Source organism: Ailuropoda melanoleuca, chromosome 3 (assembly GCF_002007445.2).
Source record: "Ailuropoda melanoleuca isolate Jingjing chromosome 3, ASM200744v2, whole genome shotgun sequence".
NCBI lineage: Eukaryota > Metazoa > Chordata > Mammalia > Carnivora > Ursidae > Ailuropoda > Ailuropoda melanoleuca.
Genome location: NC_048220.1, coordinates 33,331,830 through 33,355,904, shown reverse-complemented (window position 1 = coordinate 33,355,904; position 24,075 = coordinate 33,331,830). Strand labels below are relative to the sequence as shown.

Genomic DNA, 24,075 nt, shown 5'->3' with positions numbered 1-24,075 from the left:
TTAACAAAAATATTAGTAGCAAAACAACTTATCTACAGAGCAAAACCTATGTAATCACCATTCAGTCAAAGAACAGCACAACGCCAGCTCATCAGAAGCCTACCTTGTGCCTCCTCCCATAAAGACAAGCTTGTGTCCCTGTCAGTATACAATCAGTTTTTATACATGCTTTTTTTTTAACTGACATCTTTTAAAAAAAATTTTTAATTTAAATTCAATTTAATTAACATATACTGTCAGATCTTTTTTTTTCTTCAGCTGTTTTTATCCATGTTCTATGTGAATCTGTAAAGAATGTTTATTCTACAATCGTAATGTTTTATATATGTCCTTTAGGTCATAGTTGTAGATTGAACTGTTCACATCTGTATCCTACTGTTTTGTTTTGTTTTCTTGCTTTGTTTTTGAGAGGTGTACTGAAATCTCCCAAGATCATGGATTTACTTATTTCTTCTTATAATTCAGACAGCTTTTAGTTTTATGTATTTTGATGCTGTTTTATTAGGTGCATATAAATTTAGATTCTTTTATCTTCCTGGTAAATTGAACTTTTTCCAGTTGGGAAGTATTCCTTAATTTTTAGAAATGTTTTTTGCCTAAAGGCTATGGTGTTAATATAATAACGTCAGTTTTCTTTTGGAGTGTTTATGTGGACTATCTTTCTCTGTCCTTTTACTTTTAACCTTCTGTAGCTTTATTTTATTTTAACGTTTTGTTTTGACAAATTTTAAACCTAAGGAAAGGTTAAAAGAATTGGCCAATAAGCATCCATATACCTATCACCTAGATTTACCAATTGCTAACATTTTGCCACCTTTGCCTTCTCTCTCTCTACACATTTTTTAAAATAAACGTTTTATTTTGGAATACTTTTAAATTTATAGAAAAGTAGCATCTATTGTACAGAGAGTTCTTGTACACCCTTCACAGTTTCCCCTCATGTTAACAGATGTCTTATATAGCCTTGGTTCAGTTGTCAGAACTATACAATTAACATTGGTATTTTACTATTAACTAAATTATAGCTAAATTATAGGTTTATTTGGATTTCACCAGTTTTTTGCACGGATGTCACTGATGTCATTTTACTATTTTACTATTACAGGATCCAATCCAGGATACCATTTTGCATTTAGAATATACTTTTAAAAAATTCTGAACCATTTCACAGTAAGTTGCACACACTATGACACTTCACCTTTTAATACTTCAGCTTGTAATTCCTAAGATCTAGGACATTCTCCTGTATAATCACTATACGTGTGTGTGCGTGTATACATATTTTGCTCAAGAAATTTAACATGATGCAGTAATATTAGGTAATAAGCTTTCCTAATAAAAATGAAGTAATAAAATTTCCCCATTAACTCATCAATAATTCTTTTTTAAACTTTTAAGATCTAATCAGAGATCAAGCATTACATTTTGTGGTTGTATCTCTTGACTTCCTTCAAACATAAGACAATTTCTCAGCTTTCTTTTCTTTTTTGATATTTCGTGACAGTAACGTTTTTGGAGATTCCATGGCAATTGTTAGTAGTTTGTCTCACAATCTGGATGTGTCTGTTTTCTCATTATTAGATTCAGATTTAAAATTCTTGGCAAGACTGGCTACATGGGTCTTGTTTCCCATTGTATCACATCAGGATTGATATATTGATATATTGTTGGTGTGTTCCCGTCACTGGTTAAAGTAGTATCTTCAGATTTCCCCATCGGAAAGGGACTTTTTCCCTCTTATAATTAATAAGGTGATTATTTTGAGACTAATGTGAATATGCTATTTACCTACAAAGTTTGATGAAATGGCAGCATTCATTCGTCATCTTTCTGCCATTTATTATTACACTGTTAGTTATAATAAGATGAGGTCTTAATTTTGTCATTTCTTTTACATTTATTAGGTATAGTTCTTCTGTAAAGTAGAGGTTTCCCTTTTGCTCTCAATTTTTTTCTTTCATCATTGTTTTCAAATCACTGTGGACTGATGGATTCTTTTTTTTTTTCCATGCATGCTGTAATCTCAGTAAATTTACTCATTTGGTCTATAGTGACTTCAGAATTACTAATCCAGTACTATTATTAACAACAAATACACTAAGTAGAGTTTAGGTTTTTTGAATAAGTAAAATACACAGTTCAAAAGTCAAAACTTGATCCATTTAGAGAATTTTTACTTTCTTGCACCATATTTCCTCCCCTGCTCTATGGCTAACCATTCTCCTTAGTTTCTGCATTGTCTTTCCTGTATTTCTTTTTCCAAAAAAAGCAAATGTTTATATGTACTTCTAAAAAACTGAAGTATAGTCGACATACAATGTTGTACTAGTTTTAGGGGTACAATATAGCAATTCAGCAAGTCTGTAAGTAGCTACCATCTGTCACTATACAGCACTATTACAGTCTCACTGACTATATTCCCTGTGCTGTACCTTTCATCCCTGTGACTTATTTTTTCCATAACCGGAAGTCTGTATTCCCCACTCCCCTTCACCCATTTGTCCATCCCTTCACCCCCTGCCCTCTGGCTACTATCAGTTTGTCCTCTCTCTATATGTACTTTAATTTCTCTTTTCTCAGAGAAAAAGCATGTTATATAATTATTTTACACATTGCTTTTTTAAGTTCACATAGCTTGGATATTTTTTCACCTTAATTCATAGAGATCTTCTTTCCTTCTCCTCCTCCTTTTCCTCCTGTCCCCCTTCTGTCTCTTCTTTTCTCCCCACTTTGTGTCATACTGTTGTAAAAGTGTACCACAATTTATTCAACTAGTCTCCTATGGATGAGCATTAAGATTGTTTCTGAGCTTTTGCTGTTTTATAGATTTCGTGTAGAATTATATGGTGAGCAACTTTGTGATATGTGGTTTTATATTTGTGGCGGTGTATCTTTTTTTAAGATTTTATTTTTAAGTAATCTCTACACCCGGTGTGGGGCTTGAACTCAGAAACCCGAGATCAAGAGTCGCTTGCTCCACCGACTGAGCCAACCAGGCGCCCGTGTGGAGGTGTATTTTAAGAGTAAATTTCTAGCAGTAGCCTTGTAGGTCCAAGGGTAAATAAATACGTAATTTTGTTAGCTTATAATCTGGGCAGAAAGGCATCTTGGGCAGAAGGTGGAGCACGTATGAAGGCTCTGAGGCGCGGACATGCAGCTGGCGTGCTGAAGGAACTTCACAGAGGCCACATGAAGAAACAGAGGTGAGAAGCGGCCCGCTGAAGATCCTGTGCGTTCGTGGCAGAAGTCAACTAGAGCCCTGGCCTCCATACTGACCGCTCATCGCAACACACTTTCTACATTTTTTTTTTGTAAGCAGGTTCCACGCCCAGTGTGGAACCCATCATAGAGCTTGAACCCATGACTCCGAGATCAAGACCCGAGCTGAGGATAAGAGTTGGACGCCTAATGGATGGAACCACCCAGGTGCCCCGCGACACACTAAACAAAGAATGCATACACGCAAAGTAGGAATGTGTTTGTCCAAGGCCGGTGTTGTCAGGGCTGTGAGGGGAGGGAGAAGCTGAAGCAGAGCAGAGTGACGAGACTTGACCGGTGAGGCGGAGCATGAAGGATGGTTAGGACTGGAGTAGCATTTGAAGCAGAGCGGTCCACTTCCCCGACTCTAGAACTCGGTGCGGGTAAGGGTTTGGAAGCCAAAACAAGTGTGTGCTTGTTGAGGAGAAAATGCCAGGAATGGAATATGTATCTGGGAGAAATGAAGGGAAAACTGGAAGCAGGTTAAGTAAATTGGGCCTTACAAGCAAGGTCTTGGATTCCAGGATGAAATTTGAAGTTGATTTGTCTGCAGAGTCAGTGCAGATATTTGATGTGGGAATGAGGTAGTATGGTTTTGTGTCTTCTCTAGTTGGTGGTCATCAATGTGTCCATCTCTTTTTGTTGGAGAAATTCATTCATTTAGTTGTTCTAATGACTATTTATTGGAGATCGGCGTGCCTGGCTCTGGTAGGGTCTCAGTGTTAGCCCATACTTGCTTACGCTGTTTCCTCTCCTTGCTGTTTTTGGATATAACTTCATCTCTGTGGAAAACACTCAGATGCCACCCCAGAATTGCAGGACCAATTAAGTTTTCTCATTGTCCACTGCTAGGCTTACAGCTTGTTTGGTTATAAGGTGGGAACCCCTTCTCTCACTTCCAGAAAACAAAACAACAGGAGAGGACATGATCCTTGCTCCTAAGGGCTTAGCAATGTGACAAGGGAGTACTGCCTCCATTTTCACTTTGGAGGACTAAATGGTAATTTGTTCTTCTATCCCTCGTTTTCCTTATCCTGGGGTTCGGTCTAGAGCTGTGCTGTGCCGTAGTTCAGCCACTAACCACATGTGTCTAGAGCACTTGAGAGGTGGCGAGTCTGAATTGAGTTGTGCTACTTGAAAGTGTAGAGCATGCTTTCGAAGACTTAGTATGACAAAGAGAATGTGAACTATCTCAGTAATAATTTTCTGTTGATTACATGCCGGAATAATGCTTTGAATAGATTGTGTTAAAATACATTAAAATAAACTATCATTTTTTTACTTTTTAAAAACATGAAATTTAAAATTGCATCTGTGGCTTGCATTATATTTCTGTTGGACGGTGGTCTAGAGACTTGATGAAATTTAGGTTAAACATTATTTCGTATTTCATCGTACCAAGAGGTACATAATACAAGTTTGTCCCACTATTAGTGATACTAAATTTGGTATTTTGGAAAACTATATTTTAAAGATACATTTTGGTCACTTTCAGAACTTTCTATTATAAAGGTGTGTGTGTGTGTGTGTGTGTGTGTGTGTGTGTATTTTTTTAAGGTATGTGTTTTTTGAAATCTCTTCCAGAATTTTTGTTGTAATGATACTTAAAAAAAAACAACACTCAGAACTTCCCATTTTAAAGATAGATTATGAGTATTTCTGGAACTCTCCAGAGTTAAGATACATTTTTTTCTTTTGCAGTGAGAAATCTGTGGAGTGATATTTTGGCACCTTGGGAACATCCTGTTTCCATTCTTTTTAACCTAATCGTTTTAGTGCCCCTTCAGGATCCTTTCCTGAATAAGCTATGTTGGATGCTATTCAACGTGATGATTTTTAAATGCTATTATTTCTTTTTCATATAATTGTCATTCTTCTGTAAAGAAGAACATTCCTTTTTCTTCTTTCGCTTTTTCATTTTATTTTTAGGTGAAAGAGCTATGTGGCCTACAGCTTAGTCGGTTCATACAATAGATGTTTGATTAAAAAAGTTAAGTACAAATGAAATTTTAAAATCTGGATTCAGCTCTCATGGACAATGGTTGTCCACTCCTTAAAGGAATCTTATTGTAAGTCTTTCTTTGCAAAGGTAGTAATCATCTGTTAATTTTTGTTATCCTTACAAACTTGAATTTTCACATATAGCACATTTGTTCAACAAATTACTGAATGCTTATTCTGTTTTAGACACTGTGTTAAGCACTTAGAGTTGGAATGGTAAGCAGAAGAAACATGGCTGTCCTTTATGTAGGACGCATCCTTGTAGATGAGGAGACAGACTTGCCCAGAACCCAGTGAGTGAATGCAATTAGGAAGGTGTATCTGAAGAATCTTGATTTGGGAGATATTAATAAAGGCTTTTTTTCCTCACCAACCTGCTCAAACGCTTTGAAATTCAGATCCCTCCACAGTCATTCCCCGTGGGTCTGATGTGAAGAACATATAGTATAGTTGGCAATTCCCTGCTGTTGCCTCTCTCATGTAACCCTGAATTACGACTGTAGACCTCTTCCCTCAATTGCAATTTTTTCTCAAGTTTTTTTCCTCTCTGGACATTTTCAGCATTGCTGGGGTCCACAGCTCCAAAAAGCATGTCTTAGAGGCAGACTTCAGAGACTCCTAATACCCTGAACACAGACATGTCCAGTTAGATGTGTATGTGTCTTTAAAGAAATAAGATGTCTGTTAGTTACAGTGCTGTGACTTCAGGTTCCAGAATATCAATGCAACATTCTTTAGAAGAGATGCTTCACTTTGGATGGAATCTAAGTTTAGAATTAGTCAGCCTCTTGTCAAAGGGAGAAGGAGAGCCCTAGCAACAGGAAAACACCTCTCTATGAATTGGTTTGGAAATTACTTCTCTAAATTTCCTGAGGATGTTTCCTTACTCAGCGTACACTCACCTCTGTTGCTTTCACTCATCTCATCTGAAGATGAACAACATTTTATTTCCAATGTGAGGTAGAGAGTTGGGTGATTTTTCTTTTCTCTTAACTTTTTCCTTTTGGGTAGCATATGAAATCTCTCTCTCTTTCTGTCTCTCTGTCTCTCTGTCTCTCTGTCTAAAAATCAGTCTCCTTATGAGGCGCCAAGAGAAGAAAACTGGGCTTGGGAAGAAAGTAGTTGCTATCATTTTCCGCGGGTACTTGAAAAGGGGCAACTGATTAGTTCCTTCAGGCCCTGCTTGGCTAGCGAAAAGAGAAGGGCTGGCTTGGGTGAAAGGGTGTCTATTCTTAACTTTAAATGTGGAACCCTTACCAAGTGAAACTTGACTTCTGGTGGCTGCCAGTAATTTCTAGTCCTTTGAAATCAAAACTCCAGGGCTTTGGCTGCATTTAAGTTTGAAGTAATCAAGGAAGCCTGGGTAGAAGGCAGAATGAACCCTTTTTAGTATTCCAAGTTTCATCAAGGAAGAGGGTGACAGGAACCACACACACACACACACACACACACACACACACACACACACCACACACACACCACCCTGGCTGAAGCACCAGGCAAGTGGGGACACGGAGTGGGGAATGTGCTTAGCGGCAGCAAGAAGGGAACAGAGTGAGGTCAGAAAGGGGAGAGGGTGTACATCTCCATCTCCCAGCACCGGGCCTTGTGCCTTGTGCTTCCAGTCAGTCTCTTGCCTCCCACCAGTTGAAGCCTCCCTCTGCTGCTTGTCTCTTGGGATGACTAAACTTGGTTCACCTGGGGATGTCCTGAGTTGAGCCCAGATAGTTCTCCCTCCTGGGAAAATCGTTAGTCCTGGGAAAACTGGATGATGGGACACCGGGATCGAAGTTTTAGGTATTTGGGCAGCACATGTGACACCTGAGAAACTGCCACAGGCTCCTGCCTCCATTCTCTGTTTCTCAGGAAAGGGTACAGAAGGCCCAGGGCAAGTGCAGGATCATGAAGTCAGAATAACAGTAGCCGCCACCCACTGCAAACCTACTGTGTGCCTAGAGCATGATCTTGTTTAATCCTTAAGGCCACTGCGGAGGGAGGATGTTTCCAGTCCAGTTTTATGGGAGAGAGACCACAGCCGAGGGCGGTGACGAGTTGTGTTTCCCAAGGTCAGACAACTGCAAGGCAGCCGGGCCACATTTGAATTTTAGTGTGCCTGGGCCTCAACTGTCCTTTTCCCACTCAGTGAAGAACTTGGCTGAATTTGATGGCAGATGGAGAGCTGCTCTGATGTAGCAAAGCTCTGTGACCGTCTGCCTCACCCACAGTTTCCAAACTCTTTCCTATTCTTAATGGTGGTAGAAGATGCCCCGGGGTATCCACAGAGCTAACAGCTGTGCAGGGAGCTACAGCGGGTGCTTTAGTCTGATACCTGGAGCAGCCCCTGATGAATTATTCAGGTTTTAAAGGAACTGCGAAGTGCCTGGCACATAGAAGGTGCTCAGTTGAGGGTAGCTGTGCTTGGTATTTTCATTATGACACATAAGCTATAATCTTGAGCTGAAACTTTTTAGTCAATGCATGGCAGTTCAAACATTTTAATATAAAAATCACCGAAGATTCAGGGCATTAAGATACTCAGTAACATACTTGCTGAGTTCAAAATGAGGCAAACACAAAAAAACAACTTTTTCCCCCGACCAAGGAGAAGCTGTTCTCTTTGCTATTTGATTTGGAATAGAGGACAGGCTTCCTTGCCATCATAAAAGGCTGAGCTAGAAGCAGAAAATTCTATTCTAGGGCTGCAAGCTGTAAATGGTTCATTTCAGGGGAAAATCTAATCCAGGGGCTCAGCCCTAAGAAATTCCTCTACTAAAATCAGAGAGAGAATCAGATGGAAACCCCAAGTTGTGAGCATCACATATAGTGGTAAATGCCCTGGACTGTGGAGGGATGCAGGGAGCTTTGAGGCTCCTCTCTGCTTTTATTCCTCTCTCCACACCTGAGAAGTGTACCTTTGCTAGAGAAGGAAACACAGTTAAGATCACATAATTTATAACTAGATTTTAGGAGGACTCAAAGATAACAGAAGAGATACGGACATTCAGTTTGGTCCAGTTCACCAAATAACCACATGCCTGCGAGGTGCTGGGTAGTATGCTGGATTCTGGGGTTATGGGGGGAGGGTGACGGGGAGCAGCATGTGTCCACTGACCCCAAGGAACTTACACGGGAGCAGAGGAAATAAGACAGGCATAAAGGTGGTTTCTTCAGCACCAGTCTGAAATCTTCATGGCCGCTCTGGGCTTGCATAACCAATATCATAGACTGGGTGGCCTTGTGAGCAGAAATTTATTCTCTCACTGTTCTGGAGGCTGGAAGTGCAAAATCAGGGTGCCCACGTGGTGGGGTTCTGGTAAGGGCTCTCCACCTGGCTTGCAGCCTTCTCGCTGGGTGCTTACGTGGCCTTTTTACATGGCAATTTTATCTGCCCAGGCTCCCACCCCATTCCTCACCTAACCATAGTCACCTCCTAAAAGCGCTGTCTCTGAGTACAGTCACACTGGAGGCTGGGGCTTCAACGTAGGAATTTGGGGAAGCACAATTCAATTCATACCATGGGCCCACACCCACGTTATAACAAACGTATTAAAGTGTGCCCATAGCACACATTATATCCATACTTTTTCTGCTGTACAATAAGTGAAAAGATTTTTGTAATTTTGCTTTTGAAATTATTTGGCTCTCCGCAATTAGTTCATTTTATGATTGGCTCTTGATTCTTAGCAATCATACTTGGGAGTTTTTGCAAAATGAGAATTCTAAATTGTTTTTGAATGTAATAAAATTATTTGTGAATTTGACAGTTAATGAGATTGGCATAATGCTAGATTTCTGTGTTTAGCTGAGCATTAACTAATTTTGCAGTCTGTTTTGCCGTTTTTATATTTTGGAGCCAGTACTCTTTTCCAGGTCTCAAATACTGCTGCAGGCTCTCGAAAAGCTCGTTAGCCTCTAAGCATTGTCTCTAAATGCCTAAGGGATGAAGGTGTCAGGTTGTTTATAGCTCCACTTCACACTTCTAGACAGGTAGCTCCTGACCTTAACCTCTCTTCCAGCTCGTGTCTCCTCGGCACTGAAGACGGGCTATGTTCAACCGTCCTCTTCTCCGCCAGCCTCTCCCCTACTCTGTGTTCTTTGCTTGCTCTCTCATGTTGACGTCTCCACCCACCCCGTGGGAGACTCAGAGGCTGTCGTGGTCATCAGTGGCCCCCATATCCACCTGTGTCAGGTTTCAGGCTGGCTGGTGTCAGGATGACTGCATAGGTATTGCCAGCAACCTTGTTAGGAATCCCGATTTCTGTACCTCTTATTTGGAGACCTGCGCTCTTGGCCTCGAGTGAGGCTTGGGCATTTGTTTTGTTAACAAGCTGATGTGTTTATTAAAAGCACATCAGGTTTGGGAAGGCGTGGACATGGGCAGTGTTGGTGGAATGAGAGAGAGATGTGGATCTTAATAACAAAAACAAAGCACCCCCATTTGATTTAGTGCCTCAATTTAGAGGTTCTCAAAGGGCCCCTCTGCTGTTTCCAAGGTGCCCCCAGAGTGTTGCCTTAAGAGTGCTCAGGAATGTTCCTCTTTGGCCTCCAGGCCATGTGTCACAGGTGCTGAGCCTTGGTGACTAGTCCTGTAAGAGCAGCTGTTACAGGAAGAAGTTCTGCCGTCTCTTGTTTATTTTGTCCTACGTGTGAGGCAGGCTCTTTCTTTAATTCTTCACAGCACACCAGAGACAGGTACAAACTGTTAATGGGGCTTGCCAAGACGGAGGCACAAAGTAGAATAATTACTACCGTGTACAGGGCGCACTCGTTCTAGGGAGGTCCCGCGACCATCCTCTCGCTCTGCCCCTTCCAGAAGGCTAGGTACGGCTTACCCTTCACTGTGAGACTCACCCCAGGTACCTCCACGGTGAGAGTTTAGGCAAAACTGGCTTCTGGCCCCAGAAAGAGAAGGCAGTTTTTCCACCTCACTTTTGAAGCCTGTCCCCTGGGCCCATATTTTCTACTTCAGAATGATAGCATGAAATATCTGTTCCCTTCAGGGGATATCCCAAAGTTGTATTTTGTGTTCCCCCCCGCCCCGTAATCATATAGTACTTTGGCATCAGGACATCTTCTGAGGCGCCTGGGTGGCTCGGTAGGTTAAGTGTCCAACTCTTGGTTCCAGCTCAGGTTATAATCTCAGGGTCCTGGGATCCAGCCCCTGTCAGGCTCCACACTTAGTGAAGAGTCTGCTTGAGATTCTCTCTCTCCCTCTGCCCTGCCCCTATCAAAATAAATAAATAAATAAATCTTTAAACAAACCAAAAAAAAAGACATCTTCTGAAGTCTTGGTTGTTCACTTCAATGATACTGCGTGTTCAACTTCCACAGCCTAGTCCTGATTTCCATGCCCAAGTCTTTATCAGTCTCTTCAACGAAGGCTCAAAACCCTGTGGGTACAGCCTCACTCAGGGCACCTTTTACACACACTCTAGACACAGCAAACTAATTATATGTCCTTCATGCAACACAATAATCCTATGAGGTCATCTTTTTTAATCTTACATTCAAACAAATGGAAACAGAGATGTAAAGCGACAGCCAAGGTCATGCTGCCAGGAAGGGACATGCTGGCGTTTGAACTGAGGGCTCCTGGTTCCAAATTTATGGATTTAGTTATTACAAAACACTGAGAAGCACTAAGGAAGTAGGCTGGACCTTAAGGGTGAATGACAGGATCTGGAATAATCATGCCATTAATAGAGAGAGGGCAAAGGCAGGGGAGAAGTAGGAGGGGGACAGGTGGGGAGGAGCTTGGGCTATGAATTAAGAGCCACTTGGCATCACTGTGTTCCTTTCTCCTCTTCATCACTCTGTCTTGGCTTAATGGTTTTCCTTCTGAACCATCACCTTTGTTTTCAAGGGAATTACTGTTTTTGACTCTCTAGGAGCCATGCACCAGCCCAGGCTGTGGTGAAGCAGCCTGTCCGGGGAGCCCCTTGCAGGACCACAGTCACAGCGATTGTCCAGACTGGGGGAGACTGGAGCACCGGCCTCTTCAGTGTCTGCAGAGACATGAGAATCTGTACGTTTTCCCTCTTCGTCCAAGTCCTCCTTGATGGTTTTCTTTCCCAAGGCATCCCTGGGTGCAGGAGCCACATCAGGCACAAGGACAGGAATATAATGGCTTTAGAATAACTGAACTAATCTTCTAGTGACTCACATGCACTCCTTGGCAGGAAAAAAAAATTGCTTTTCAGGGATGGGGATGCTTTTATAGAATAAGCGGTAACTTCAAAGATTTTTTAAATGACAAGATCCACTGTTGGCAAAGATGCATGAAATGGGCTCCCCCATCTGCTCTTGGTGGGAGGATGCATTGGTATAACCTTCCTGCTGGATGGTTTAGGAATACGTATAAAAAGAACGTCAAGTGTTACATAGCTTTTGGCCCGGGAATTACATTTTTAGGCATTTAGTCTAAGGAGATAAATCACGTGCAAAGATTTAGCAACATTAAATTCTGCAGCATTGGTTATTACAGCAACAATCTGGAACGACCTAAAATGTTTGATGGGGGCACGCATACAATGAGTTATTATATAGCCGTGAAAAGTCACGTTGTAGAATAACATTGAACAGGATGAAAGATGTTTTGGTACATTTTTAAGTTAAAGAAGCAGACGTAAAACTAAGCACGTTAGACACCATTTTTTGGGGGGAGGATATTTTTAGAATATCTGAAAGGATACAAATACAAATGTTTATGACATGCCTCCAGATGGCAGGCTAATGAGTAATTTTTATTTTCTTTTTTGCTTATCTCTCTCTAGTATTTCCAGGAGGAATATGTAGTACTCTCATAAGAACAAGAATAATGACAAAAAGCCCCCTGTGTTGACTGAAATATTTTCAGGTGCTGTCGCAGCTCTAGAGAGGTACCAATAACACTGTCCTCTAGCTACATGATTTTCCCCCTGGGAATGAAGTTCAAAGTACATCAATTCTATTTTTATCTTAGGACATTCTGACAAGTCTCTGGGACCACGTCAGCATCCCCTTCTGGGCCCTGCCTTTGCCCTAGCGAGCATCTCGGCCACAGAGTCTTTCTGGGGTATCCTGGGTGGCTGGGGGGAGGTCTCTTTGTTGGATAAGCGTTAGTCACTAGCATTCAAAGTCCAGCAGACCCTGGATCTACTATTTTTGAAGAATATGGCTTTCCCTGCCCTTTGCTGGTTTTTGGAAAGATCTGGATTCATTCCTAAAGCCTCACAGGATTGATCAGAGATCCATCTGAGCCATTACATGGTCCAAGTCCCTATTCAGCTAAGAGTCTTGCTGAGGCTAAAGCTCTCCTGCCATGTTCTGGTGCTCTGGTCCTGTATGCTTGAGCCCTTCACTGTTTGCCCGGGCCCCATAGAGATGAGACTGCCTCGTACAAAACCCTACCTTCCATCCCTGTCTCTTTGCCCATGAGACGCAGAACTCAGCAGGTTTTTTCCTGCCTCTGCTACCTGCATGGACTTCTGATCAGATAATGGTGGCAGCCATTCTCAGATTCTCTCAGCTTTCTTCCTCATTCTCTTCCAGATACTCTGACTTTGGTTGTCCCCCCTACTGAGGTACAGAGAAGGCAGAATAGCCATGTGGAGATGTGGAGACCTAGCATCAAATTGGGAAGTGGACCATTTTCCTTTACTAGCTTGTAGCTGGGGGTCAGGGGGCCATCAGTGCATTTTCAAGTAGGGCAAACCCTAGAATATAATGTAGTGGTAAGGAGAAGATGTTCGTATCAGATGAAACCTTGCCTCGAATCTTAGCTCTGCCTCTTACTGGCTATTTGACCTCAAACAAATTCTCTGGGTCTTCATGTTGCCCCCTCTGAAGTGAGGATAATAAAAGCGCTTACCTCAGGGGTTGTTGTTAAGATGAAAACATAATGCCTAGAACCCATTCTTAACACTGGCTTGGAACTAAAGTGGACCAGTTTTTTTGGTTGCATGCTCTACTGGGTTGAATAGCCCTCTCCAAATTCATGTCTATCTGTAACTTCTGAATGTGACCTTATATGGAAATAGGGTTATCTGCAGTGCAGTCAAGTTAAAAAGAACTTCTGCTACATTAGGGTAGGTCCTAATGCAATGGCTGGTGTTTCTCATAAGAAGTGGGAAATTCGAACAGAAATACTCAGAAGAGAAAGCCATGGAGAGTTAGAGGCAGAGATTAGAATAATAATCCATAAGCCAAAGAATGTCAAGACTTGCCAGCATCCACCAAAGTTTGGAGAGGGGCATGGAATAGACTTTCATCCGAACTTCTGGAAGGAACAAACCCTGCTAGCATCTTGAGTTCATACTTCTAACCTCCAGAATTCTCCAGTGAGAGAATAATTTCTTTGTTTTTCTAAGTTTTTATTTAAATTCCAGTTAGCTAACATACAGTGTAATATTAGTTTCAGGTGTACAGTTTAGTGATTTAACACGTGTATACACCACCTGGTGCTCATCACAAGTGCCCTCCTTAATCCCTATCACCTGTTTCACCCATCCCTCCCACCCACCCACCCCTTCGCTAATTGTGTTCACGAGAGAAGAATTTCTGCCACTTAAAGATGCCCAGTTTGTGGTATTTGTTATGGCAGCTCTGGGAAACTAATAAACAAACATTGGGTTTCATTTGAAGGCTTTGGGGTAGCTCACAGAATCAAAAAATCAACTAAAAACTAAGCTCAGAAGGGACAAGCTGCATTATCAGGAGCTAGCTGACATGCTGATCAACTCCAAACATTTTTACCATTTTGTTTTCCCTTCTGAAAATTGGTGGAGCAGATGGAGTCCATTTTGCCAGGCTTAGGTCATTCCAAAGGACAGTCCTATCAGTATTGCCCTCAGTAGTGAAGGGATGATTTTCCCAAGTTACTATTAGGGTGCTGTTATCAGGAAATGCCCAACAAATACACAACAATGCGCTTAGTGAATCTGAGATATTAATACTATTACTGTAAGTTGTTATTATCCTCTAGCGTGTTGAGAGCAGAGTTCAGTCAGGAGACATAGAACCGGCTGCTACCCGGTGATTTCTACTCCAGCCCAAGAGCACCTAAAAAGCTGGCTAAAGAAACAAGCACCCTCACCAGCCCCCTGCCTCAAACGCTGCTTTACTACTTCGCTTTGTCTCCTACCCCCATTAATGTGCTGACGGACCGCACTCGGTCTTCCGAGGAGTCCCTGCCTGTCCGTTTGAGAGCCCGATCTGGGGACAAGGTGAGAGGGGAGGACGTGTGGAGAAATAGAATATTCTTTACATTTTGTCACGATCCATGGAGAGGGGGCCCTGGATATAAGGTACAAGGTGATCTGGAATGTTTTGTGTCCCAGTGGTTATCCCCTGGATGAACCTCCATTTTATGACTGCTCACAGTGTCTCGGAGCTGACTGACTGAGAAGAAAACTTCCAGGTGATACCCCTTGAAATGCTCGTTCTCTGCGCGTTCCTTCCTGGGACGCGGGTGGAGCATGAGGGCTATGGGTCCTGGGCTGCTTTCCCTGTTTGAAAGGCACAGAACTTCGGTTCAAGCCGACCATTGTGTAAATACTTGCGACAAACTTGGGAGCAAAAAAGAGAACTGCTTTCCGTGACTTTGTCCATGCCAGATTCCCAGCTAGGGACAGCTTTCCATTACATGTCGAGAATTATTGCTACAGTTTGTCATCCATTAAATGAAGGTCAGGAACAGCAGTGATTTCCATTTCTTTTTGTTTTTTTTAAGATTTTATTTATTTGACACACAGAGAGAGAGGGAGAGAGAGAGCACAAGCAGGGGGAGCTGCAGGCAGAGGGAGAAGCAGGCTTCCCACTGAGCGGAGACTGATGCGGGACTTGATCCTGTGGCTCCAGGATCATGACCTGAGCCAGGCAGATGCTTAACTGACTGAGCCACCCAGGCGCCTGCAATTACATTTTTTAAACTGCCTCCCTCTTCCCACCTGGGCGCTTATATCTGAGTTCACAGTGCGCTGTGGTTGGCAAATGGGTGTTTCTGAGTCCTTTGGAGATGGGGTTGCTGAAAGCTCAGCTGTAAAGATAAAGCCACGGGGAAATGAGTGGCTGCTAAATGTTGTCGTGGGTGAGAGGCAAGGTATCCCGGGATGCCCCAGAGAAGGTTTACATGGAAGGTTTAATCCACATTGGTTTGTAATTCAATATTTACTGAGTTCCTACCCGTGTGTAGACAGGTGATGGGCGTGACAAATATAAGAGTGAATAAGACAGAGAAGGTTTCATAGAGGAGATAGATAATAAGCAAATAAATCAATAAACAAAAAAAATGGCAGTTGTGCCATTGCCATGCCATATGAGCCATGAAAGAAATAGGGTGTTATGGAAGGAAACTATAGGGGAGTGGGGTCAGGGATGGCTTCTTTGAGGAACCGACTTAAAGCCGATACTGAAGGATGGGAGGAAACCAGTCAACTCAGAGGTGGAGTGCACCATAAGCACCAGGGGGTAAAGAGCGTGGTGCGACTAGTAATCATCAGATACCCAAGATGTGTAGAATGAAGGGAGCCAGGACTTTCTTTGGTTTTCTGGAAAAGGAAGAAGGCATTGAAAAGGCCTCAGATTGGGATTTGTGTCCCCGAACTGTATCTTGGGTAAAGCGTACCTCTCTCAAAGCAGGCACCACTGCTGTCTTGCTCCCCACTGCTTGCCCAGCAGAGTGCCTGGTGCCTGGTCCATAGGAGGCACTGAAAAACATTTGCTGAACAACCCATCAATGAATGAATTTTAACATGTATTCTCACTGGATTCTTTTTTTCCTTGCCCTTCATTGAAAGAATCATAAACCTTCTGAGTTGGAAGGGGTCAGCTGGTCTGGCGTCTCATCTGCTTGTCTAAACCTCTGCACTATGCCTGGCAAGAACCTGACAACTTTAGCTTTCTGAGCATTTCTAGGAAGGAGGGCTTTTCTCCTTGGGAGCCAACTCAGTGCTTTAAAAACAAAAACAAAAACAAAAAACCCAAAAAGGGCACTTGGGTGGCTCAGTCAGTTAAGCTTCCTCCTTCTGCTCAGGTCATGATCCTGGGGTCCTGGGATCGAGCCCCACCTCCAGCTCCCTGCTCAACAGGGAATCAGCTTTTCCCTCTTCCTCTGTTGCCCCCCCCTTTTGCGTGCACTCTCTCTGTGTCAAATAAATAAATAAAATCTTTTTTAAAAAAGAGATTTTGGGGGCGCCTGGGTGGCGTAGTCGTTAAGCGTCTGCCTTTGGCTCAGGGCGTGATCCCAGCATTCTGGGATCGAGCCCCACATCAGGCTCCTCTGCTGGGAGCCTGCTTCTTCCTCTCCCACTCCCCCTGCTTGTGTTCCCTCTCTCGCTGGCTGTCTCTTTCTCTGTCAAATAAATAAATAAAAATCTTTTAAAAAAAGGAGATTTTGAGTAGTTTGGCATGGACCTGATGCAATCAAAAGCACCTACCACTTTGATAGATTTGCCATCTGTCCACCCAGTTCCCCCAGAGGCAACTACTCTTACCTGAGTCCGTATATAGTTTATATACTTGTAAAGATATAAAATAATTTTAAATGAAAGTAGATTATTCTTTTTTTATGCAACTATTGTGTAATCATCATAAAAAAGAAAAATATGGAGACTTATAAAAGAACAAAAACCAGTATCCTGTAATCCCAGCTGTTGGAGATAATCATCATTAATATTTTGGTACCTCTCCTTCCAGATTTTTTGCTGTACTTGTATTTATATAGTTTCCACAAATAGTAGAATTGTAAACCCACACTGTTCTGCACCCAATATTTTAAATTGCTGCATAGATTCCATTGTATGAGTGTACCATAATTTACTTACCCAGAAATCCATTGGTGCACCTTAATGTGGTTTCCAGACTTCTTGCTGTTCAAACCAATGCTCTGTGAATGTCTTTGTACAGATGGCATTTTGCATATGTGTGAATTTACCTGTTGGACAATTGCTGAGGAACAAACCTGCTGGTCAAATAGTATGTACCATTTTAAATCTTGATAGATGCTGCCAAATGGATCTCCATTTGGAAGCTGTATTAACTTACACTCCCACCCACAGTGTATGAGTGTGCCCCATTTCTTTCTTGAGCATCTCTCACTGTTCAATGGTTCTGCCTTTTTGTAATAATTGATCTGAACTGTGCCTCGCTGCAGTTTCCACCCACATTTCCTACTTCTGCTCTCTGGGGCTCCACACTCTGGTTCTGTGTAGGCTTTTTCTTTTTATCTCGACTCCCCTGTGAGTGAGAAGGATGAATAATAAATCACATTCCATGCAAGAGGGTGGAGCCCATCTCAGAGGACAGGCCAGGAACATTTAGGCGGTGGATGCTTATATAACCACCAGGGCTTTGGGTGTAATGTAAGAGGAAGAGGCTGAATTTCTGGCTCAAATCCCTTTTAAGCCTGAGCCCCTTAAAATAAACAAACAAATAAATAAAATATAATAATATATTTGCATATATGTGTATACACAAATAACACATGAATATGTTCACCTTATAAAAAAATGAAGCATTACATAAAAGGAAATCGTGTCTTCTCTTTTTTATTAAATCAGTTTGGAGGGTGGTTTCCTTCCAGGTCTTTTTCTGTGTGTTTATATATGTAGCCATTAGTAATATATACTAGTGCTAGGTAACTCTTTAAACAAAGCATAAATAGTATTATGCTATATGTATCATTACACAATTTGATATTTTTTTAGGATTTTAAAGAAAAGATTTATTTATTTGAGAGAGACAGAGTGCAAGAGTGGGAGGGGCAGAGGGACAGAGAAAAACACTCTCCAGCAGACCCCTTGCTGAGCATGGAACCTGATGTGGGGCTCAATCTCATGACCCTGAGATGACAACCTGAGCAGAAACCAAGAATTGGCCACCCAACTGACTGTGCCACTGAGGTGCTCCTTAAGGTTTTATTTATTTATTTATTTATTTGGGCAGGGGGGCATAACCAGGCGAGAGGCAGAAGGAGAGAATCTCCAGCAGACTCCGTGCTGAGCTTGGAGCCTGATGCAGGGCTCGATCTCATGACCCTGAGATCGTGACCTGAGCCAAAATCAAGAGTCAGACGCTTAACTGACTGAGCCACCCAGGTGCCCCTGCAACTTGATTTTTTTTTTAAACTCAAAATATGCCTTAGAGATATAACTCTGTTGGTACTTAATCTTTCGCTGCATTCTTAATGATTCCACAGTATGATTTATACCATCATGGCTTATTTATACTTTCACCTATTAGTGTGCACTGAAGTTTTAAATTTCAAGCGACAAATAATGCTGCAGTGGACATCCCTGTCCCGCCTCTTACTCTAGAGTAGATGCTGGCGAGTGGAATTACTAGATCCTAGTGTACTTAGAGCTTTACTAGATTCACCCAAGTTGCCTTCAAAAGGGCTGTGTACCTATTTCTCTATGGTTTCCCCACAATGTGAATATTGAAAAATCTGGCATGCTAATGGGTTTCCGATGGTCTCAATATGCATTTCCCTGATTATTAATGACTAGGTTTTCATGGTTGGTATTGGCCATTTGTGTTTCCTCTTTGGTAAATTAGCTGCTCATGTCCTATCCCTATTTTCTTCTTTTGTTTAATCCTTTATATGTTGATTTGTAGGAGTTAACAACTGTGTTGTAAAATTTTCCCCTGGAGAGTCTTTAAGACAGTATTCCATGGTCCCACTCTTGCCCATTCCTCTTGAGGTGTGAGCCAAGAGTTTTTAATCCCACTCACTCCACCGTGTAGAGCTGTAACATCTGACAAAAAGGAACTTTTCTAAAGTTGCATGATGTAAGAGCGTCCCATGGGAGTAAATACGAATTAGTGGTAGTAAGGATACTGTCTCGGAGCACACAGATCCACAACCATTGTGACATACTAGATACATAAAACATGAGAACATTTGGAGTTGTGTGTAGTAGTTAAGACTTTGGGGCCAGACTACCTGAGTTCAAATCTAGCCTCTGCTCCTTCCTAATAAACGTATCCTTCTGGCCATCAGTTTGCTCATCCGTTAAATAGACACAATAAGAGTATCTTATTACAGGATTGTTGTGAGAATTAAGTGAGTTAATGAATGCAACGTATTTTTAGCAGGACTTGGCACATGGTGAAGTCTAATGTTAGCTATTATATAATGAGGATTTGGCTTTCACGGTGATTTTTTTTTTATTTTTATATAATCACATCTGACTTCTGTCCCAAGGTAACTGAATGTGCGTTTTGGTGTGTTGCCTTCAGCCTCTAGTAACTGTGTCCTAATGAATGCTTAGATAACATGATTATCTGATGGAAAGGATTAAAAATAAAAATAACAGCATGTATTTTTTAAAAAGGCATACTGGTCATAAAGATAAGATACAGGAGTTCCAATGCACGAAACATCTGTACAATACACTTACTGAGGCTGGTGGGCATTTCTCCTTGCCGATGATAGCAGTGCCGCTCAGACAATTGTGTAAACACAATTTATTATTCACTTAGCTTGCCAGCTTTATAATTATGCAATTTTTGATTAATTTTTATTTGCAGGCATTTGCACTCTTTCATAATCTATGCATAAAATGAGATTTGATTGATTTTTTTTATGTGCCATGATTTCCAAGTCTTCTAATTCAGGGTTGCCTGCAGTATGGCCACTGTGAACTCGCAGGATGTTGACTGCACCGTCTGTCTTCTGAGCTGTTCATCCCAGTGGTTGGTGCGGGAGGGGGCCTTCTGATCTGGCTGGGAGTAATGATTTTTTTTTAAAATGTGGGGCAAAACATCTCAGACTCGCTGAAGGCTGAATTCAGAGTTTGCTTTGGGGGCAAAGGACACCTACAGTATGAGATTTAGCGGATTATCTCAAGACTCCTGAATGGATGAAATAGATGTTCTGTTCCTCAAAGATAGGCTGCTCCTTGTCCTTCTCCCTGTGGAATCCTCACGCCCTGTGTGCACATGTGCTGCCTCAGCCTCTCACAGCCAGGGTCAAGTCCACACTCCTGGAACATCTTTTTGAGCTTCTAAGATAATAACAGCATTCCTCGCATTTTGCTTTTTGTCATTGAATTTGGGAGTGGAACTTTGCACTCCCCACCGTTTGGGGAGGGAGGAAAAGTAGCAGAGACAGGCCCTTGACGGGAAGTTCTAGTGCTAGTGACACAGTATGTGAGACTTTTTGTCGGGTGCACTAAAAGGCTGTGATCATCACCATTTCATACTCACTAAAACGGCTAAAATCAACAGTACCGACAACGGCAAATGTTGGTGAGGACGTGGAACAACTAGAACTCTCATCCATTGCTGGTGGGATTGTTTAATGGTGCAAATATTTTGGAGAACTGTTTGTCTTGTCAAGTTCAACATAAATCTACCTCATGACCTAGCAATTCCACTTTCAGGAATCCACCTACAGGGAAAGAAAATATGTGTCCGCACGAAGACCTGTACAGGAACATTCATAGTATGTGTCACAATAGCAGAGGCCGGAATAGCCAGTGCGCCTATGGAGAAATGGTCTGTGCGATACTCACATGTTGGAATACTACTCAGCAACAATGAAGAACGTACTACAGGCTCACATAACCACAAAGACGAACCTCGGGAACCATAATGTTGAATAAAAGAAGTTGGATATAAAAGTAAACATGGTTCCCTTCATATGAAGTCCAAGAAGAGGTAAAACTTATCAATTGGAATTGGACAGTTAAAAGTAAGAAGAAATCAGAGCAGTGGTTGCCTCTGCAGTGGGGATGGGAAGATTGGGATTGTCTGGGAAGGGGCACAAGGGAACTGTAAGGACAGTGTTGTACGTGTTTGGTTACTTGGATGAGAATGTGATTGTCACAAGTCACCCAACATAACATTTACGATCTGTTCATTTTCTTGTATATAAATTATGTCTGAATAACATGTATTGCGTACATGCTTTAAAGGTCGTGGTTAGCTTTTTGATATTTATTTTATTTAAGTTTTTGCTGTTTTATAGTCCTAATTATTTGTGTTCTTCAAGGTCGTCCTCATTTGTGATGCTAGATGACATAACATCTTAACTGTATATGAGGAATTCTTAACCTGTAGTCTGTTGATAGCTTTCAGTGGATCCTTGTACCCCACAAAATTGAATGCACCATTTGCATGTCTGTGTATTTTTCTTTTCCCTTGAGGAATGACTTCATAGCTATCACTGTATTTTCAAAAGGGTCTGTGACCCAAAACATATTTAAGACAGAGCCTCTGCGTTAGATGGGTCAGGCAGAATGTGTAGGAAACAATATCAGGAGTTAAAGATCAATGAATCAATAAATGACAAACTGTTTCCAGTTGATGTTCAAGGAACCAAGCCTCTAATAGTTTACAGATTAAAACTGGCAGATGTCAGTGGCTCCATGAAACTAGCAAAAATCAGAGTAACCTTCTGGCCTGAGAAACAGAATATAGTCCTGATGAGAATAGCAGGCAGAATCAGTGCACCATAAAAGAGCTTTCAATCCCATTTACAGAGACGCCAGCTATTCACAAGTATCACATACTGGGTCTATTTTAAATATTGAAAATAGATAGATGAACATAATAGAAGCAACAGCTATGATTCAACTGTAAAAAATTATTTAATGCTTTTCTCTTGACAGGAAAAAACAATTACCATAGTGAACGCTTAACAGAATTGTATCAGGTTCAGCTTTCCCAGTGTTCAACAAAAGAAGACAATTTTGATGTGGCTCAGTTATGGCAATTTTCATCCACTGAGTTTTGACAATTGGTTATTCATTCTCAGTCCCTGATTGCAGGGAGACAGTGCAGCTTTGAATGGATGGTGTCGGGTTATAAACGCTCTTTGAGACGTGAAGTTGCTCTGAGCACATTTGAGAACCACAGCTTTCTTTTATGTGATTATTGACAGGTTTCTGTGGTCTGTTTTGTCCAATGTGCCTTGAGTGTGACATCGCCAGGCATCATGGAGAGTGCCTTTGTTGGCCATTGTTACCCGGGTCCACCTTTGCACTGAGAATTGGCACCAGAGAGAGACATAAAATACGGGTAAGTGTGTTTAAACGTATATGTGAACTTGGATCTATATAAGAACTTAAATGTCTTTCAAACCTGTGGTTTAAAAAAAAAAAAGTCTGGGTGAGAAGGCTTAAAAACACCACACTTAATGGAAGACTTTAGGAAGGGAAAGGGAAGAAATATCTCATTTCATTCATATGAACCAAAATGTCACATGATGAAGGGTATTTCCAAGGGGTACCTATTATAATGCTGATGACGGGTCAAGGGGCTGCTTCTGTTTCACTGTCTCTCACTGCATCAAAAGAAGATGACAGAGTAGAGTTGCACCAAATTTGGATATAGTTGGGATGGTCTAACTTAAAATGAAGACCGTGGGGCATATGCAGAGTTCACTTTGGGGGTTCCCTGGGGATGCTTCAAAGAGCCAGTCACTTTCCAGTGCAGGTGAGCCTGAGGTGCACCGAGAGACTGAGCACAGACCAGTCATACATATCAGGATGTGGACAGTTAAAAATAAAAAAGACATCTCCTTATATATTCATGTGGGATGATCCCTAAAATATATTTTAAGTGAATAAAAAGTACAAGACACAGAAGTACGCAACTATTTACATAGAAGGACTATATACGTACTTGTGTAGACATAGAATTTATCTGGAAGTGTATATAAAAACCTGCCAACAACGGCTGCCCCCAGAGAAGTTAAGTGGATGGCTGGGGACAGCTGTGGAAGAGGGATGTACTTTTTACTTCCTGTGCCTTCTTCTGTGAGAATGTTGGGCCGTAGGCATTTATTACCCACTCCAGAGAATGCAAGAAAGAAATTATAAGTATTAAGTCCTAATAGAAAAACAAAAGATGTTGACAGAGAAACCAGTGGTTTCAAGTGTGAAGTCTGTACCAAAAGCCCTAAGTAAGGACAGGTCTGAACTGCAAGGACTGATATACTGTTGAGCTGCTTGGCACTTGGGTGTCCCAGTGGAGCGGTGTCTCTGGGTGCTCCTTTAGGGCATTGACTTGGCGGAACCTAGAAGGTGGGCGGGATCAGCCCCTGGGTGATGGCGGAACCTAGAAGGTGGGTGGGATAAGCCCCTTGGTGATGGCGCTGAGCCTGTGTGATTGTGCCAGGACGGAGATGTGGGTCTCACTCTAGGGCACGCTGTGTGAGGACTGGTTGGCGGTGCACTGCTGTTGGCCCTTTTCCATCTGTCAGGTGGCCCGGGAACTCAAGATGAGGGCCTCCCGACTCTACGAAATCTATGCAGCTCCTTCAACTAAGGATAACCTTATTTGACCGAGCAAGGAAACTCCTCCTCCTTACCCCCTCGCCCTCCTTTCAAACCCCTCTTAGAAGAGAGATTGTTCTTAAGCTTTCATGGAAATAGTATGAAAATAAACAATTTCTCCCCTACTGTCTTTACTGTTGTTCTTTCTTCGCACACACCTCCACTGAAGTCACTCTGGCATTTGTCTGGATCTGCAGTTCTGGCCTCGCCACATAAGGCAGGTTCTCAAGGTGACCTTGTGCCTTCTACACCTGCCTGGTGTTGGAGAAGGTTGCATTTTCCCCCATCTTGGTACCACCATCCTTCCCTGGGAAGCTTCCTTTACTAACCCCCTTTGCCCACAGAGCCGGTATTGGGTTGGGAGACGGTTAATCTTAGCACCGGGACTGGACCCTGAATATCACGGAAACAGAGAAGCATCGTTCTTCCCTCGTCCTGACTCCCTCAGTCCCCACCTCATGGAGGAGATGGTCCCAGGTGGCTGCTGATCTTGAACGCCTCTCCAGCACTGGCCGATCTTCAGCGCCAAGCTCCAAGCCCTAGGTGGGCAGCTGCA

At 42.2% G+C, this 24,075-nt stretch overlaps 1 protein-coding gene across 1 annotated transcript; it reads left to right on the top strand.

The window, feature by feature from the left end:
- Nucleotides 1-620: 620 nt before the first annotated feature.
- On the top strand, nt 621-23,833 carry PLAC8L1 (PLAC8 like 1). Its single transcript, XM_019805365.2, has 4 exons — nt 621-6,219; nt 11,148-11,284; nt 22,124-22,260; nt 23,387-23,833. Exons 1-4 carry the CDS (start codon nt 6,017-6,019, stop codon nt 23,525-23,527), a joined length of 618 nt encoding a protein of 205 aa, XP_019660924.1. The 5' UTR covers nt 621-6,016; the 3' UTR covers nt 23,528-23,833.
- Nucleotides 23,834-24,075: the final 242 nt, after the last annotated feature.